This window comes from Halichoeres trimaculatus, unplaced genomic scaffold (genome assembly GCF_033239565.1).
Source record: "Halichoeres trimaculatus isolate MK-OKI-2021-1 unplaced genomic scaffold, fHalTri1.1 fHalTri1_scaffold_20, whole genome shotgun sequence".
NCBI classification, from domain to species: domain Eukaryota; kingdom Metazoa; phylum Chordata; class Actinopteri; order Labriformes; family Labridae; genus Halichoeres; species Halichoeres trimaculatus.
The window spans coordinates 7629539-7647265 of record NW_027437198.1 but is presented as its reverse complement, the minus strand read 5'-3'; the positions used below and the strand labels follow the sequence as shown (position 1 = coordinate 7647265).

The 17727-nt window shown below is 41.3% G+C and overlaps 1 protein-coding gene across 2 annotated transcripts; it reads right to left on the bottom strand.

The window, feature by feature from the left end:
- Positions 1-725: 725 nt before the first annotated feature.
- Positions 726-16343, bottom strand: LOC141809429 (cytochrome P450 2K1-like). 2 transcript variants are annotated; one of them, XM_074696442.1, is made up of 15 exons: positions 16131-16343; positions 15885-16047; positions 15635-15784; positions 14714-14874; positions 14343-14522; positions 9360-9364; positions 7891-8062; positions 7648-7810; positions 7393-7542; positions 6719-6879; positions 3365-3544; positions 3138-3279; positions 2528-2712; positions 2284-2425; positions 726-2196 (listed from the first exon to the last, which is right to left on the bottom strand). In XM_074696442.1, exons 1-15 carry the CDS (start codon positions 16341-16343, stop codon positions 2009-2011), a joined length of 2355 nt encoding a protein of 784 aa, XP_074552543.1. In that variant the 3' UTR covers positions 726-2008. The 2 variants fall into 2 exon arrangements, with proteins under 2 accessions (XP_074552543.1, XP_074552544.1); XM_074696443.1 differs by lacking the exons at positions 726-2196; positions 2284-2425; positions 2528-2712; ... (5 more) ...; positions 7891-8062; positions 9360-9364 and adding exons at positions 11110-11722; positions 11804-11945; positions 13515-13699; positions 14115-14256.
- Between the last annotated feature and the right edge of the window lie 1384 nt (positions 16344-17727).

The following is a 17727-nucleotide window of genomic DNA, read 5'->3' as shown; positions in this document are numbered from 1 at the left end:
CAGCTGTTCCCAGCTGCTCACTGTGTGCTCCAAACACCAGGGCCCTCTAGTGGCTCAATGCCGCAACATGACCCACCAGTCACTACACAAAACCAGGAGCAGCACCATGGCTGATGTGTTCAAATTAAATCTCTTGTAAGGAGTTTAAAAGTTCCTGTTAAATCTGAAATTACTGACAGAGGAACAGTGGTGTGCAGACAGGGAGGGCGCCCCCTATTGTAGCCCGTTTGTTGAAGTGCCCCCCTGCCTGGCAAAACACATCAAACTGCCCCCTTGGCTGGTTAAAACATGATCAACTGTTCTCTTGGGTGGTTAAAATGAACACTGAAGTGACTTTTGTTTTCTTTTGGCCCTGCCCTTCAAAAAGTCAGACGATAACAGAAAACACTGTATATAACATTCAATATAAAACAGATCCACATTAATATGTATGTAGGCTGACATGTAAGATAATCTCACTTCATTTCATAAATCGATGTGTGAACATAACCATGTCAGCTGGTGTGTGTTTACACTCACACACCAGCTCATAAAATAATATATTTATATAAAGGGTTATTGTATAATCATGTTTGAAAAAAACTTTTTTTTAATCTCCAGAAATATTAATAATCTGTTACATTAGTGAAAACCCAGAGATCAAACAGAAGCACCAAAAGTTTCAGACTATTCTCACTTCATCCAGATTTTATTTTTATTTTACCAGATTAACGTCTACAGCCATTCCCTTTGCAAAACATTCACAACTGAAATAAAATCTGCACCATGTAAATGGAAACAAAGACCTCTAACAAACTGGTTGAGCAGCTTTTGTACATGTGCAGACTAAACTCCTGTTGATGTACACGGTGTCCAAATATGATAGAGACTGACTCATTCATCTGTTTTACAGCTCAAGATGAAAAGAAAAACGCCAATAAAGATTAATATTTTCTGTTAAGATTTGACATTTGAGCTATAAGTTCAAAATTCAATATTTTGATATAACATCTAAAACTATATTAAACCTCAAGATTTAACATTTAGCATTTGGTTTCAAAGAGGTGTAGTCTAGAACAGGGAACAGAACAACCTGTGGCTCTGGAGCCTCATGCAGCTCTTTGACTCCTTTTTAGTGGCTCCTTGTAGCTTTGCAACAGATTTTAGTGAGTAAAGAATTTTTATTTTTCTCACAGAGGGTCTAAATGATCAAAGATATGACACTAAAAATCTTGGCTTAACATTTTGTGACTGTGAAAATTTTACACCATGCTTTGTTAGTTAAGATCTAAAGTTAAGGATCTAAATGAGAGAAATTGTTGCCATTATTTTCCGTGCATGCAACTTTAAAATCTGTTATAAAATTCATTTTTGATCGTACTTTTTTTTTTTTAGTTAGCTGTTATCAAAAAGAAAAGTCCACAATTGGGAGCATATTAACAAAACAAGCAAGTGCCACCCATCATTAAATATGATCTTCAGATGAAAACAGTCTCGAATATGTGTTTTAATGCATAGGTCTCATTAGGAAAAAATGATTTCATTAAAAAGTAACAGATTTGATCAAATCATCCTACTCTGCTATGTAGGGATGGGTACCTTTCACATTTGAATCGATACGGTACCGATATCAGGTACCTGGCAATTGGTACCGGTATTCAACGGTACCAGTTTTTGCTACTTTTTTGTGTTTATGTGGTAAAAAAATATTAATTTGTTTAATAATAAAATATAAAAGTTTTTCAATTTAACATATATTCTTCAATATATAACCTTAAAATGCTGTGTTCATGTCCAGCATGGAAAATCACCTTCTCTTCCACTCACAAGGATGCATTAAGGTATCTTAACTTGGTACCTTTTTGTTTTAAGTTAATCGGTACCCGGTACTTTTGACAGAATTTGGACGGTACCTATAAAAGTACTTAATTCGGTACCCATCTCTACAGCTATGACAAACTGTCTGCTGATGTTATCCAGCAGATGTTTACTAACCCCGGCAGCTATTATCTCCTCACACTTCTCGTCCTCATTGGAGACTCACAGCACAAAGCTCATGAGGTGAAGGGTTGAGGGTCAGGCCCACAGCTGGGGTCAGATCCAGATCATCCTCTGTGACTCCAGGTGGAGGAGTGAACCTGAATCTTTGGAGGACAGAGGTGAAGAAGAGGAAGAGCTCCATCTTGGCCAGACCCTCTCCCAGACAAACCCTGCGACCTGACAGAGAGTAGATGAAGATGTGTGAAAGGATTCACGCTCGGTCATGTTTGTGTGAAAGATCTCAACATAAGAGCAGAGGAGTACCTGCAGAAAACGGCATGAAGGCATCTCGCTTCTTAAATTTACCCTCCTCATCCAGGAAGTGGGAAGGATTGAAAGTGTACGGGCTGGTCCATTCACTCTCATCTTGTAGAACAGACGTAAGCAGAGGAAACACAATGGTCCCCTGTAGAGGCAAGGGAAAAGTCAGACTTTTAATGAAGAAGTTAGTTCTTCACTAACATGAAAAATGCTTATATTTTATCTGAAACCAATGTGATGAGCTCACCTTTTTGATAAAGTATCCCTGGAAGGTGACGTCTTGGCTGGTTTGGTGAGGTAAGCTGACGGGGACAATGCTGGCCAGTCTCTGTGTCTCATGGATGACAGCATCAATGTAGGGCAGATGTTTCCGGTCGTCTGCCCGGATCTCACGGCTTCCTACGACTCTGTTCAGCTCCTCGTGAACCTTCTCTGTAAATGTTCAAAATTAGAATTCAAGTTTTTCTTATAATTAATAAAATAGTTTCCAGGCTGACAGGGCTAAAGTCAATTAGGTTAGTATTTATGCTTCACAGTACATCGCTCTTCCTAAAAAAGAAGAGCAGCTCTGTGCAGTCAAGAGTCAAGAGTTCATCTGGTTTGTAAAAACCAAGTGAAGTCAGGGGAAGCTTTTTCTGCTCCTACATAGTTTGCATACAAGTGGAAGAAAGATTTAGACAACATGTTTTCTGCTCTTACAGAAACAGCCATGTATAAGAATAACAGCGAATGAGATTTATAAAGGCCTGTAAAGAGGGGGATGGAAAATGAGGGGACCCAGGGTGGAACCCTGAGGGATCCCTGCAGTGACAAAAAAATTTGAATTTGAACATCAACCTTAAACTAATACTCCTTACCTTGTATGTGTGGGTATTTGGCCATGAACAGAAAACACCATCTCAGTGTCGTGGCCGTGGTATCAGTGCCAGCTCCAAACAAGTTGGTGACTGTATAAGTCAAGTTTTTCTCATTGAAGAAGGAGTCCGTGTTACTGGCGTCCTGGGAGAAAAAAATACAAAAACATCATTAAATTTACATCAAAGTTTTTTTATATACTTTTATAAAAAGGGCCAGGATGTCGTACCTCGTCTTTCTGCTTCCGAATCAGAAAACAGTCCACAAGCCCTCTGCATATTTGAGGGTTCAGTGTCTCTTTCAGAGACTTGGTTAGCTCTTTGACGAGTCGAATGAGCGTCTCTGAATTTCTCAGTATCTGCTGTCGGTTTTTGACCCAACAAAACGTCCTGGGAAACATGTTGTAAAGCTGGAAAACAACAGTAACCAATGTTACTACGGTAATCACGAATGACTGCCTGAAGCACTGAACATCCCCTTTGCTCATGAGCAGTTCAAGTATGTATACCGACAACGTCCCCTGTGACCCCTAGATGAACCGAGAAAGGTTATATCTTCTGGTGTCATTCGGGGCTCCGTTCCTACAGAATCGTCTTGCGGAATCACAAGGATTCTGAATGACATAACGCTCTGGCGGTCATTCGGGATTCACAGAACCGTAGTTACATTTGTCACCTTCATTGTATTTCATCCCTGCTGACCGCCAGAGGTGGTACCTCAAGCATTGAATGACTTATACCAGCAAGGTCACGAGGAATCCTACCTCCCTACCTCCTTAGGTGGAACTGGAGGACTCCAGCTGGAGAGTTACACCAAGTGGATGGGGAGCCACTACATTACCCTGTAGAATCTGGAGAATGTGTTTGGTGAAGCCCATGAGGCAGCAGAACACATTGTCTCTGACGGTCCTCCCCTCAGAGCAGCCCATGACGTGGAAACACTCCTAGTAGAGTGGCAGGCCACGCGCTCTGGCAGGGGATGATTACTTGCCCCATATCACTGCACAATTATGTCCACTATCCAGTGGGAGAGGCACTGTTTCAACAGGGGGCCACCCTTATTAGGGCCACTGTGACAGAGAAAAAGCTGTTCTGATTGCTGAATGCCAGCAGTGGCTGCAATGTAGGCTCTCAGGAACTATACTAGTCACAACAGCTCTTGCTTGCCCCCGCTTCTCCTGGTGGGGTGTTCAACCATGCAAGCCTCAAGGGGTCATTGATGCGTGTAGGTGCTATTTCTTTCGGGAGGAATGCCACGTTTGGCCACAGCTCAACACCTGAATTGTCTGAGTTCCACCTCAGGCATGAGGTGCTTACAGACAGGGCATGTGATTCACCGACCGGCTTAGCCAATATAATGGCCAATCGGAATTCAGTCTCACATGACAGCCACTTCAGCTGCAGCGCAATGCACTGGATCTTTCTTCCGGCTACTACACCAACTAGAGAACAGCTTCCACCTATTATCGTACTGCAGGCAGGTGGATGGTGCTTGGGCATTCATGATGGTCTGCCTGGGTCCACGCAGCAGCTCAGCAGGGGGGTGGGCCCTCCAGCGGCCACACCCACAGCTTGAGGCTCTGAGGAATGCAATGCCAGATTCGACCCCCAGCTGAGACAGTAGGTCTGTCCGTTGGGGGAGACACCATGGCGTGCTGCGACAGAGTCGGTGCAGCAACGAAGAACCATGTCCTTGCTGGCCAGAAGGGGGCAACCAATAATGTCCTGTGGTCCTCTTGAAGCACCCTCTGAAGTGTTGGCCAAATCAGAGGAAGTGGAGGAAAGGCATATACAAGACCCTCTGGCCAAGGGCGGGCAAGTGCATCCTGGCCCAGAGGGTTGGATGTCTCCGTCAGGGAAAACTAGAGAGGACAGTGGGTTGTCTTCTCCGAGGCAAAAAGATCCACCTCCCCTTGCCCAAAGAGGCCCCATAATGTGTGCACCACCTCTGGATGAAGGCGCCACTCTCCTGGCGGAGGCTTTTGACAGGAGAGGAAATCTGCAAGCTGATTCTGACTGCCTGATAAATACATTGCCCACAGGCTGGCCAGGCGGGGGCTGTTCAAGTCAGAAGGTCCTGGGATACCCGCAGCAGCTGTGCAGACTTGGTGCTGCCCTGATGGTTCACATGGAAGATGGCCGAGGTGTTGACTGACCATATGAGCATGTGCCTTCCCCTTGGGTATGGCAAGAAGTGCTGGAGGGCGAGATGCACTGCTCACGGCTCCAGTACGTTGATGTGCTTGGGGTAGTCCACTGTCCCCGTGCTGTCCTGTCCTGCCACATTGCATATCATCCCGAGGGGCAGTTGTGACAGCCTCTCGTCGGGATGGCCCTGAGCCCATAGGGACACCCCTGGACCTGTCCCTCCATGGCGCCAGGTCAAGGATGCATTGCTGCAACACTCTGATGTCTGTGCCGTTTGGTATCCAAGTGAAAGATGTTCAGTCATTGCTGCAGAGGGCTTATTGACAGCAAACCTAGTGGAACAACGGCAGAGATTGATGCAGTTCATGCAATGGTTTTCTGAAAGACCCTCTCGCAGGTGATCAGGACCCAGACAAACTGGGCAAAGGTCTTAACCATCATCAGCCTTAAGAGAAACACCACAAGAAGCACAGTGGTGATGCTCGTCCATCATTACAGATGCTACCTTAAGCTAAAGAAAGGGGGCATACAACGCTACCTGCACAGCAGAGGTTTGAGTTACTGCTCGGTCCAACACTCAGCGCCTCACAGGGAGTTACCAACTGCCAGTTCTGATGTGACTGTGAATTTGGCAAATCAATAAGCTCAGGGAAGGAGGCGTGGACACCACCTAGGACAGCAGCAGATTGAGGAGCACAGTGTTTAGCATTCAAACACTTACAGTTACAATCGGTTCTGGTGCAGATGCTACAGGCCCAAAGACAGCATCCAACCTCAACTGAGAGATCATTGGTTAACTCAAAGCCGGTTAGCCGTTGCTAACCAACAATTCAGAACTGCAATCTGGGAAAAGAGGGCGTGCACGCCGCTTACCCAGGAAGTAGTAGCATTAAAGTCACAAATAACACAAATATTGTACCCGTTCACTCAGCCCTTTGGAAAGCTAGCTGGCTAGGGTAAAGCCAAGCACTCTATGCTGGAGAAAGGGGAAAGCACGCCACCTATACCTGCAGAGGGTAAACTCAGGAAATCATGCTACTTGACCTCTCTCTCCCAATCTTTGCATTGGCTTCTAGCACTGTAGAATAAGCAAACGTACCACTACCTTCACATTGAGGGACAAACACAACTTAAGCTTTGGCTAATTAGTTCCAGCAAACACAGCCACTAGTTTGCCAGGAAACCTGTTAAACGATGATGCGTAACTTATATATAAACACACACACACACACACACACACACACACACACACACACACACACACACACACACACACACACACACAAACATATATATATATATATAACAGTAAAAACAAAGTAAAAATTAATGTGAAAATAAAACTAAATATCAGTAGATAAGGAAATAAAAGTGCTCCAGCACTGAACAAGCTCGGCTGAAAAAAGGGGTCGTGAACACGTGAGAAATAAACATACCTGGATCTGGGGCGTACCAACAACTCTAATGGTGTTATTGGCTGTTTTTACCATGCACTGGAATCTGGGGTCATCATATTCAAACCTGCTGCCGTACACAATGGAGGATATGACATTTGATGTGGCATGATTCAGGTGACGAGACAAATCAAAGGGTTTTCCTGTTCAACAGAAAGAGAGAAGATTTGAATTATGACATTTTACCATAGATGGTATAAAACATGGACGTCGTCTCCCCCCACGTCACCCATCTGTTACTGAAATGAAAAATGAAGCACATCTGTCACGTGACCTGGGCTGAGCCACTGATTGGGCAAGCTCGCCACTGTGCTTTGAAAATGGCTTTTTTGGCTTGGTGTGTATGTGACTTCTGGTACTTCCAGAGCCAGCCTCAAGTGGACACTCAAGAAACAGCAGATTTTAGCACTTCAGCATTGTTTCATATCCTTAGACCTGGGGTTGTCACTTGCATTAAACTTGTGTTTGGCTTTTCTTCCCTTTCTCTCCTTTCTATAAAGAGGAAGCTTTAACCCTGACATGCTGAAAACACATGTTCAACCTTTTTTCTGAAAAAAAAACCCCTAAAAACTAAACAAAAAAAAAGAACAAAAATAAAAAAGAAATTCTTTGGTGTAACTCTTTTTTGTCTTTGACCTTAAATATAAAGTCCTTACCTTCATACTGTTCAAACACTTTGATCAGATGTTGGCATTCCTCTAAGATTCCTTCCTCAGCGATCTTTCTGCCCATCCCAAAGTCTTTCAGGGTTGTCAGGGCGAAGCGTCTTAACTCCTTCCATGACTCTCCGTTTGCAAACAGGATTCCTTATGGACATGATTGAACAGATACAGCTATTACTTTTGTTTTAAAGCCTCTTTGTAACAGTTGGTTTGATGCTAAAGCTTTGGTAAGGGAAGAACATCCTGTACCATGGCCTTGGTTTGCATCATAGAATATGGGGAAGATGTGTCGCTCTCCAAACTCTTCTGCAAACCCAACCAGAGCCTCTTTGACTGTCTTGTATCCAGCGAGGACCACCACTTTATTTGGTCCAAAGTGCACAGTGAACACAGACCCATATTTCTTTGAAAGCTTAAAAGAAAAAGTCTTTCTGTTATGATAAACAAAGCATGTCACCAAGATACACCGATAGATTTAATCTCTGAACTCACCTCACAGAGCGTTCTGTAGGGTCTCTTCAGGTCTAGCTGTAGCAGGTTGCCAAGCAGAGGAAGTGGTTTTGGTCCTGGAGGCTCTTTTAGCGCTTCATCTGAGCTGAAACTGTTAGAAAGAAGAAAACAGAGAAGCAGCAGGAGAGCAGCAGCTCCCAGAACAGTAGTGGGACTGTAAAGGACCAGGGAAACCAAATCCTCCAGAAGAGACATCTTATTTTTCCCCTGTAGTCTTCCTCTGAAAGAGACTTGCACACAGCTAAAACACAGCTGTGTTGTGTAAGCATAACCTCAGGTGGCTTTCAGTAGTGTTGTGTTACTCGTTGTTTCTCCTCCCATCCCTGTGGAATCAGGCGGGCGGGGTCAAAGAAGTAGGCCAAACATTGGAGACGCATAGACTGGTCTATCTAGAGTTTTATCTTAGATAGAATTCCTGATGCCAGGTACGTTTGATTACAGATTCAAGTGTAGGGTTAAGGTTATATGGGTGGTATTTTTCATAAATGTCAGTTTCACTCATTATTTATAAGGTGAAGAGATTATATTTCTCCACTGTGGGTCTTTTTTTTTTTCTGGAAAAACATTAGCTGTCCTGCGTAGTCCTTGCAGCATCTTTAAGATGATGCAAAAATAGACTTGATACTGTGTAAGCTCCCTGAAAGCTTTCTGGAAATATTTACAGTAAACTGTGTAGATAACAGTAACTGTCTTAGAAATCAAGAGTATTTTCATGTACAGTTAAAGCTGAAATAACGGACAGAAGAACAGTGATGTGCGCCCCCTATCGTTGCCTATTTATTGAAGTGCCCTCCTGCTTTGCAAAAGACATCAAACTGCCCCCTTGGCTGGTTAAAACCATAGACTAAAAATTAAAGGGATGTCATCTTGCTTAGCTCAAAGTGAGGTCACCACAAAAACTGCTCCCCCTGGTGGCTGGCTGCGGTATCAGCCAAAAAATTAGGCTCTCCAGTTATTCCAGATGGGCAGAAAAAATTATTACACCTCATAGAAATGTTTCTCACAACCGTTTGTTGTGGTGATTTGAAGATATCATTTGGCTGCCTTGTATTCAAGTCCCCTTTTTTCTGAAAAGTTTTGTTTTCATTTGTTATATGAGCTTAAAATCAAGGTTTTACGTTACATTTAAAGATGATTGACAGTTGCCATTCTTAGGTATTTTTTTGGGGGGGGGGTTTGTAAAATATGTCGGGGGGGAGAGTCAAGAAAAGATAAGATTATTAATTATCATTTTTGTCACCTGGCTCCGCTCAGATTCTCCCAGAATCCCTCACAGTCTACTGCGCAGACTCTGGCTATCAACCGTACAATGGTAAATGGCAGAGCCACGCTGTCCATTCTATATACAGACTATGGTTAAACATGATAAACTGTTCTCTTGGGTGGCAAAAATGCTCACTGAAGTGACTTTTTATTTTATTTTTGCCCCTGCCCTTCAGAAAGTCTGTAACCCCGACTGTAAGTGCGACTGCAGAAGAAGTAGGTGAGTTTATTAAACTCATCAGACGATAACAGAACAAGCTGTATATAACATTCAATATATAACAGATCTACATTAATATGTATGTAGGCTGACATGTTCGATAATCTCACTTCATTTCATAAATTGATGTGTGAACGTAATCAGCTGGTGTGTGTTGAAGCTCACACATCAGGTTATAAAATAATATATTTATATAAAGGTGTAATGTGTAATCATGTTTGAATGAAACCTCTTTTATCTCCAGAAATATTAATAATCTTTTACATTAAGAAAAACCCAGAGATCAAACAGAAGTACCAAAAGTCTCTGACCATTCTCACTTCATCCAGAATTTATTTTTATTTTACCAGATTAACGTCTGCAGCTGTTCCCTCTGCAGCACTTTCTAATCATCCGAACAACTGAAATAAAATCTGACCCACATGAATGTAAACAAAGGCTTCTAACAAACTGGTTGAGCAGCTTTTGTATTTCTCTTGTGTCCTGACATGCGCAGACTAAACTCCTGTTGATGTACACTATGTCCAAACATGATGGAGACTGACTCATTCATCTGTTTTACAGCTCAAGATGAAGAGAAAAATGTCAATAAAGATTTATTTTTACAATTAAGATTTAAGATTTGAGATAAAAGGTCAATATTTAATATTTTGATATAACATTTAAAATCATATTAAACCACAAGATTTAACATTTAGCATTTGGTTTCAAAGATATATAGTCTAGAACAGGGAACAGAACAACATGTGGCTCTGGAGCCTCATGCAACTCTCTGACTCCTTTTTAGTGGCTCCTTGCAGCTTAGAAACAGATTTTAGTGAGTAAAGAATTTTTATTTTTTTATTTTTCTTACAGAGGGTATAAATGATTTAACAAAAAAACACTAAATAAAATCTTGTGTTTTTGTTGTTGAACTCAATATGCATCACATTGTGCAGTAGAGGCTGTCACCGCTCTACTTCACCTCCTACAACATCAACAGCCCACAAACTTTCCATGCACCTGTGGCTAAGCTCAAGTAAGTAAGGTAACTAAATCAACAAAAATACAAAACTGGAAGAGAATATTTTTATTCTGTGTGGATGGATTGATTTAACTGCGACTGTGCTAGCTTAATACACAAGCTGGATCTGTGACAAGACATTAGCAGGCAACACAAATAAATAAGTTGAGCGATATTATCAGTGTCCTCAAATTCAAGAATTTTTTTCAAAAGTTTTCACATTTTTTTTCAAACTTATAAATTCCTCTCTTTTTTGCAAATTTTGAAATTTAAAAGTTGTTAGACATTTTCACCAACTTTTGAAATAACAAATGCAAATTATTAAGATTTTCCAAATTTTGTGCATTTTTTTTGACATTCAAAAAAATATTTGTATATTTCAAAATTCAAGGAAGGTTTTGTTTTTTTGTCGTTTTTGCAATTTTTCAAAATTTCACAATTTTTGGAATTTTGCAAACCTATCAAAATTAAAAAAAAAAAAAAAAAAAAAAAAACAAGACCACATATACAATTTGATAAATTAAAAAATAACTTACCAGATTTTAACTGTGTATAGAATGTAATGCACTTTACAGTTTTTATTGTGACAGTGAAGAAGATTTTGTGGCTCCAAAATGTTTTCAATCTAGGTGAGCTGAGGCAAAATGGCTCTTATGAAAGTAAATGTTGCTGACCCCTGGTCTATAAAGTAAAAGCATGACTCTGAATGTGAGATTGGAAAGTAACTTTGAAAATTTCACATCACATTTTCCAGAGTTCAGGAGCTAAATGAGAGAAATTGTTGCTGTTATTTTCTGTGCATGCAAGTGTACAATCTGTGCAACATCAGGAAGTAGTTATAAAATTCATTTTAGATAATATGATTACTTTAGATTGCTGTTATATAAAAAGAAAAATCCACAATTGGCAGAATATGATCAAAACAAGCAGGTACCACCCATCATTAAATATGATCTTCAGAAGAAAACAGTCTCAAATACGTGTTTTAATGTAAAAGTCTCATTAGGAAAAGATTATTGTTTTAAAAAGATAGCAGATTTGATCAAATCCTCTGACTCTACTATGACAAACTGTCTGCTGATGTTAACCAGCAGTTGTTTACAAACCCCGGCAGCTATTATCTGCTCACACATCTCGTCCTCATTGAAGACTCACAGCACAAAGCTCATGAGGTGAAGGGTTGAGGGTCAGGCCCACAGCTGGGGTCAGATCCAGATCATCCTCTGTGACTCCAGGTGGAGGAGTGAACCTGAATCTTTGGAGGACAGAGGTGAAGAAGAGGAAGAGCTCCATCTTGGCCAGACCCTCTCCCAGACACACCCTGTGACCTGACAGGAAGGAGAAGTGTGAAAGGATTCACGCTCGGTCATGTTTGTGTGAAAGATCTCAACATCAGAGCAGAGGAGTACCTGCAGAAAACGGAATGAAGGCGTCTCGCTTCTTAAATTTACCCTCCTCATCCAGGAAGTGGGAAGGGTTGAAAGTGTACGGGCTGGTCCATTCACTCTCATCTTGTAGAACAGACGTAAGCAGAGGAAACACGATGGTCCCCTGTAGAGGCAAGGGAAAAGTCAGACTTTTAATGAAGAAGTAAGTTCTTCACTAAAAGCAAAGATGTAGATAAAAGATACAGTGAGGAAAATCAGTATTGAACGCGTCAACTTTTTTTTCATCATATTTATTTCCAAAGATGCAATTCAAACAAAATTTCTACCAAACATTGGTATTGACTCAAATAATCCACACATGAAAAGAAATAACAACGTTCAGGTCCATAAATAATGATTATGTGGAATTAAGTTAGATAACAGGAAAACAGTATTGAACACGCTAACTGAGACTCATCTTATGCTTAGTGGAGAAGCCTTTGTTTGCAATGACGGCTTCCAGAAGCTTCTTGTATGTTTTAACTAATCGCCCACACTGCTCAGGTGTGATTTTGTCCCATTCCTATGCACAGATTGTCTTTAGATCTTGAATATTCTTCGGTGCCCTCTGGTGAACCCTTTTCTTTACTTCTTTCCACAAATGTTCAACTGTATTTAAGTCAGGTGATTGACTAGGCCATTCTAACAGATTGATTTTCTTTTTCTGAAAGTATTTGAGAGTCAGCTTTGCCGTGTGCTTTAGATCGTTGTCCTGCTGGAAGGTCCAGCCACGTCTCATCTTCATCATCCTGGTGGATGGCAGCAGATTCATATCAAGAATTTCCCCGTACACGGCTCCATTCATTGCTCCGTCAGTTATATAAAGTTTGCCAACACCATGAGATGAGAAACAACCCCATACCATGATGCTTCACCTCCAAACTTCACTGTTGGTGTAGTGTATTTTGGGTGATGTGCAGTGCCATTTCTCCTCCAAACATGGTATGTAGTATGACAGCAGAAAAGTTCAATGTTGGTCTCATCTGACCAGACAACATTCTCCCAGTATTCTACAGGCTTGTCAAGATGCTGTTTAGCAAACTTTAAACCAGCTTCAACATGCCTTTTCTTGAGGAATGGAGTCTTGCGGGCTGAGCGTCCATAGAGACCATAGCGGTGGAGTGCACTGCCTATTGTTTTCTCTGTAACAATTGTACCTGCTGCCTCCAAGTCTTTCTGGAGCACTTTCAGGGTGGTCCTTGGCTCGTTGAGTACTCTTCTGACTATTTCTCTGACTCCCTGGTCAGAAATCTTGCAAGTAGCTCCTGTGCGTGGCCTGTTGATGGTAAGGTGGTGCTTCTTCCACTTGTGAATAATGGCCCCAACCTTGCTGACTGGAATATTCAGGTGCTTTGATATAAGTCTGTAACCAGTTCCATTCTGATGCTGAGCAACAATCAGGTTGCGAATGTCTTCAGAGAGCTTTCCTTGCCAAGGTATACAGCCTTTCCATGGTGTGTTCAATACTTTTTTCCTCTGTTATTGTACTTAATTCCACATAGTCATTATTTATGGACCTGAACATTGTGATTTCTTCCCATGTGTGGATTATTTGAGTTAATACCAGTGTCTGTAGAAATTTTGCTTAATTGCATCTTTGGAAATAAATGTAATAAGAAAAAAGTTGAAGGGTTCAAAACTTATTTTCCCCACTGTATTTACATTTTGCCTGAAATCAATATGATGACCCTACCTTTTTGATAAAGTATCCGTGGAAGGTGACGTCTTGGCTGGTTTGATGAGGTAAGCTCATGGGGACAATGCTGGCCAGTCTCTGTGTCTCATGGATGACAGCATCGATGTACGGCAGATTTTTCCGGTCGTCTGCCCTGATCTCACGGCTTCCCACAACTCTGTTCAGCTCCTCGTGGACCTTCTCTGTAGTGTTAAAAATCAGAATTTAAGTTTTCCTAATATTCAATAAAATAGTTTCCAGGCTGACAGCACTTAAGACAGTTAGAATAGTTTTCATGCTGCACAGTACATCTCTCTTCTTAAAAAGAGATTAGCAGCTCTGTGAGGTCAAAGCTGAGTTCTTCTGGTTTGTAAAAAACAAGTGAAGTCAGGGGAAGCTTCTTCTGCTCCCACATGGTTTACATACAAGTGGAAGAAAGATTTAGACAACATGTTTTCTGCTCTTAAAAAACAGTGGCTGTGAATAATAGTGGAGGGGATTTATGAAGCCCTCTACAGAGAAAATGAGGGGACCCAGAGTGGAACCCTGAGGGATCCCTGCAGGGACAAAAACATTTGAATTTGAATTCAGCATCAACCTAAAACTAATATTCCTTACCTTGTATGTGTGGGTATTTGGCCATGAACAGAAAACACCATCTCAGTGTTGTGGCCGTGGTATCAGTACCAGCTCCAAACAAGTTGGTGACTGTATAAGTCAAGTTTTTTTCGTTGAAAAAGGAGCCAGTGTTACTGGAGTCCTGGGAGAAAGAAATACAAAAGTATCATGTAATTTACAACAAGCTTTTTTTCATATACTTTTATAAAAAGGGCCATGATGTTGTACCTCGTCTTTCTGCTTCCGAATCAGAAAACAGTCCACGAGCCCTCTGCATATTTGAGGGTTCAGTGTCTCTTTCAGGGACTTGGTTAACTCTTTGACAAGTCGAATGAGTGTCTCAGAGTTTCTCAGTATCTGCTGTCGGTTTTTGACCCAACAAAACATCCTGGGAAACATGTTGTAAAGCTGAAAAACAACATAAAAATCTGAGGTTACCCAAAACCAAACAGCAACACAGATACACTCACTGATAAACATTCTGAACTGCTGTACGAACAGATTTCAACACTTCACATTTCATTTTCCTTTACATCCTGCATTCAGACCCCTCAGCTCTGAAACAGTTGACAAAAAGAACACATGAGAGTTAACTGTACCTGGATTTGTGGCGTACCAACAACTCTTATGATGCTGTTGGCTGTTTTTACCATGCACTTGAATCTGGAGTCATCGTATTCAAACCTGCTGCCGTACACAATGGAGGATATGACATTTGATGTAGCATGATTCAGATGACGAGATGAATCAAAGGGTTTTCCTGTTCAAAAGAAAAAGAGAAGAGTTGATTTAAAGGTCCGATATTATGCAAAAATTTGTGGGTCTTTGGCTTTCCTCCCAGCACACAAAATGTGATATCTAATGACAAAACCTGTATTTAGTAGCGCTTGTGAATATAAAATCCTGACCTAAAACGAGCCATCACTGCTTTGTTTTTGGCTGTAAACAGCCACATAGTTCCATGCACAAGCTTCCTATCTCAGAAGAAGACAAGACTAAGTGGCTGGAGTTCATTTATGAGGGAAATGTTCCAGCTACACTCAGTAAAACTGTGCATGTGTGTGCTGGTCACTTCACGGCCGACTGCTTTTCCAACTTTGGACAGTACAACAGAGGGCTAGTGAATAGACTGGTCCTGAATCCAGGCGCATTACCAACCATCCACCAACAAACCTCAGAGCCTGGAAATGTGAGTATTTTAAATGCTGTGTGCTGTGGAGCAGATGCAAGAGCTTTTCCTCAGTGTCCCCCCTGTCTCTGTGTTAGCTTCAAGCTGCTAACTTTAGCTGCGGTTAGCCTGTTGTTTTAGCCTGTAATGTTACAGCAAACAGGCTTCGCTGTTTTCTGAACATTGTGCACTCGGTGCTCATGGTGCCGCTCTCAGTGACGTGGAAGAGCAGAACCATGACATGCTGAAAAACATGTTCCACCTTTGTCTGAATAAAATAAAATTTTAAAAAAAAGATGAAAATCTGAGGTGTAACTCTTTTTGTCTTTGACCTTAAATATGAAGTCCTTACCTTCATACTGCTCAAACACTTTGATCAGATGTTGGCATTCCTCTAAGATTCCTTCCTCAGCGATCTTTCTGCCCATCCCAAAGTCTTTCAGCGTTGTCAGGGCGAAGCGTCTTAACTCCTTCCATGATTCTCCATTTACAAACACGAGCCCTTTTGGACATGAATGATACAGCTTTAACTTTTGTTTAACAGCCTCTTTTTTAATATCTGGTTTGATGTTAAAGCTTTGGTAAGGAAGGACATCTTGTACCATGGCTTTGGTTTAAATCATAGAATATGGGGAAGATGTGTCGCTCTCCAAACTCTTCTGCAAACCCAACCAGAGCCTCTCGGACTGTCTTGTATCCAGCGAGGACCACCACTTTATTTGGTCCAAAGTGCACAGTAAACACAGACCCATATTTCTTTGAAAGCTAAAAAGAAAAAGTCTTTCTGTTATTATGATAAACAAAGCATGTCACCAAGATACACCAATAGATTTAATCTCTGAACTCACCTCACAGAGCGTTCTGTAGGGTCTCTTCAGGTCTAGCTGTAGCAGGTTGCCAAGCAGAGGAAGCGGTTTTGGTCCTGGAGGCTCTTTCAGCGCTTCATCTGAGCTGAAACTGTTAGAAAGAAGAAAACAGAGAAGCAGCAGGAGAGCAGCAGCTCCCAGAACAGTGGTGGGACTGTAGAAGACCAGGGAGACCAAATCCTCCAGAAGAGACATCTTATTTTTCTCTCCTAGTCTTCCTCTGAGGGAGACTTGCTACTAAAACACAGCTGTTTTGTGTAAGCATTACCTCATGTGGCCTTTCAGTTGTGTTTTGTTGCTTATTGTGTCTCCTCCCATCCCTGTGGAATCAGGCGGGGTTAAAGAAGTAGGCCAAACATTGGAGGCACGTAGGCTGTTATATCCAGAGTTTGATCTTAGATAGGATTCCTGATGCCAGGAACGTTTGATTACAGATTTAAGAGTAGGACAAAGGTGATATGGGTGAGAAAATCTTTATAAATGTCAGTTTCAGTCTCAGGTAAATAACAAGGTTTTGAATTTCATGAATTCGCACTTCCTTTTACGAAACTCCTCGTAAAGATCCTTAAATCATATCCGATGTCTTCAGACCCAGCTGCGGATAAATATGAGCAGGGTGGTGGGAAACATACTGCAACGTAAACTTCCAGAAGTCTCTTTTTTCAAAATGTCTCTAAGTTTATGCAACTGTGAAGAGCCCAAGAAAAAGTTAATTGTCTCTTTTAAAGCTCCTTTGAGAAAATGATCTGTGATTTCGTTTCTGCCAAAAACGTTTTCTGTGATTAATTTTGTAGTGGTGGTAGAGACTGGAGCTGGATGGGCAAAATGAAGAAAGAGGTCAGACCAAAGGAAAGCCAAACAGGAGAGTGATAGAGCACAGGCTTAGACACGCTAATGTTCGTTTCAACCCACGTTACGCTAGCTCTGCTTGGTGAGGTTGGAGTTGGAGGATGAGCACTGGTAGGAAAAGAGTCACATCTTCCCAGCAGTGGGTGCAAGTGCTCATGGGAAATGGGGTCTTTTTTTCTGGAAAAATATTAGCTGTTCTGGGTAGTCCTCACAGCATCTTTAAGATGATGTAAAAGTATACTCAATACTGTGTAAGCTTTCTGGAAATCTTTACAGTAAACTGTGTAGATAATAGTAACAGTATTAGAAATCAAGAGCATGTCCAGTTGAAGCTGAAATTACTGACAGAAGAACAGTGGTGTGCAGACAGTTGTTGAAGAGCCCTCCTTCATGGCAAAACACATCAAACTGCCCCCTTCACTGAAAAAAGTAGTTGGACCAACTTAGATTATTGCCTCAACTGGTCACGCCTAAATACATTAAGTTATTTGAAATGAAGTAAATAAGATCATTCAACACAATTGATTAAATCAAATAAACTTAAAAATGTGGTTGTTCTCAAATCAAAATTTTGCATCAGTCCAACTTTAGGTTTTCAGTTGTTTTAACTCAATAATTTGCAAAACCTTAAAGTTAAATCTGACGAGGTGTTTTTATACTTTGTAACACTGTAAAAATGTGACAAGTTGAGCTTTCTTAAAAGAATCTAGGAAAACAATTGCACTAAAAA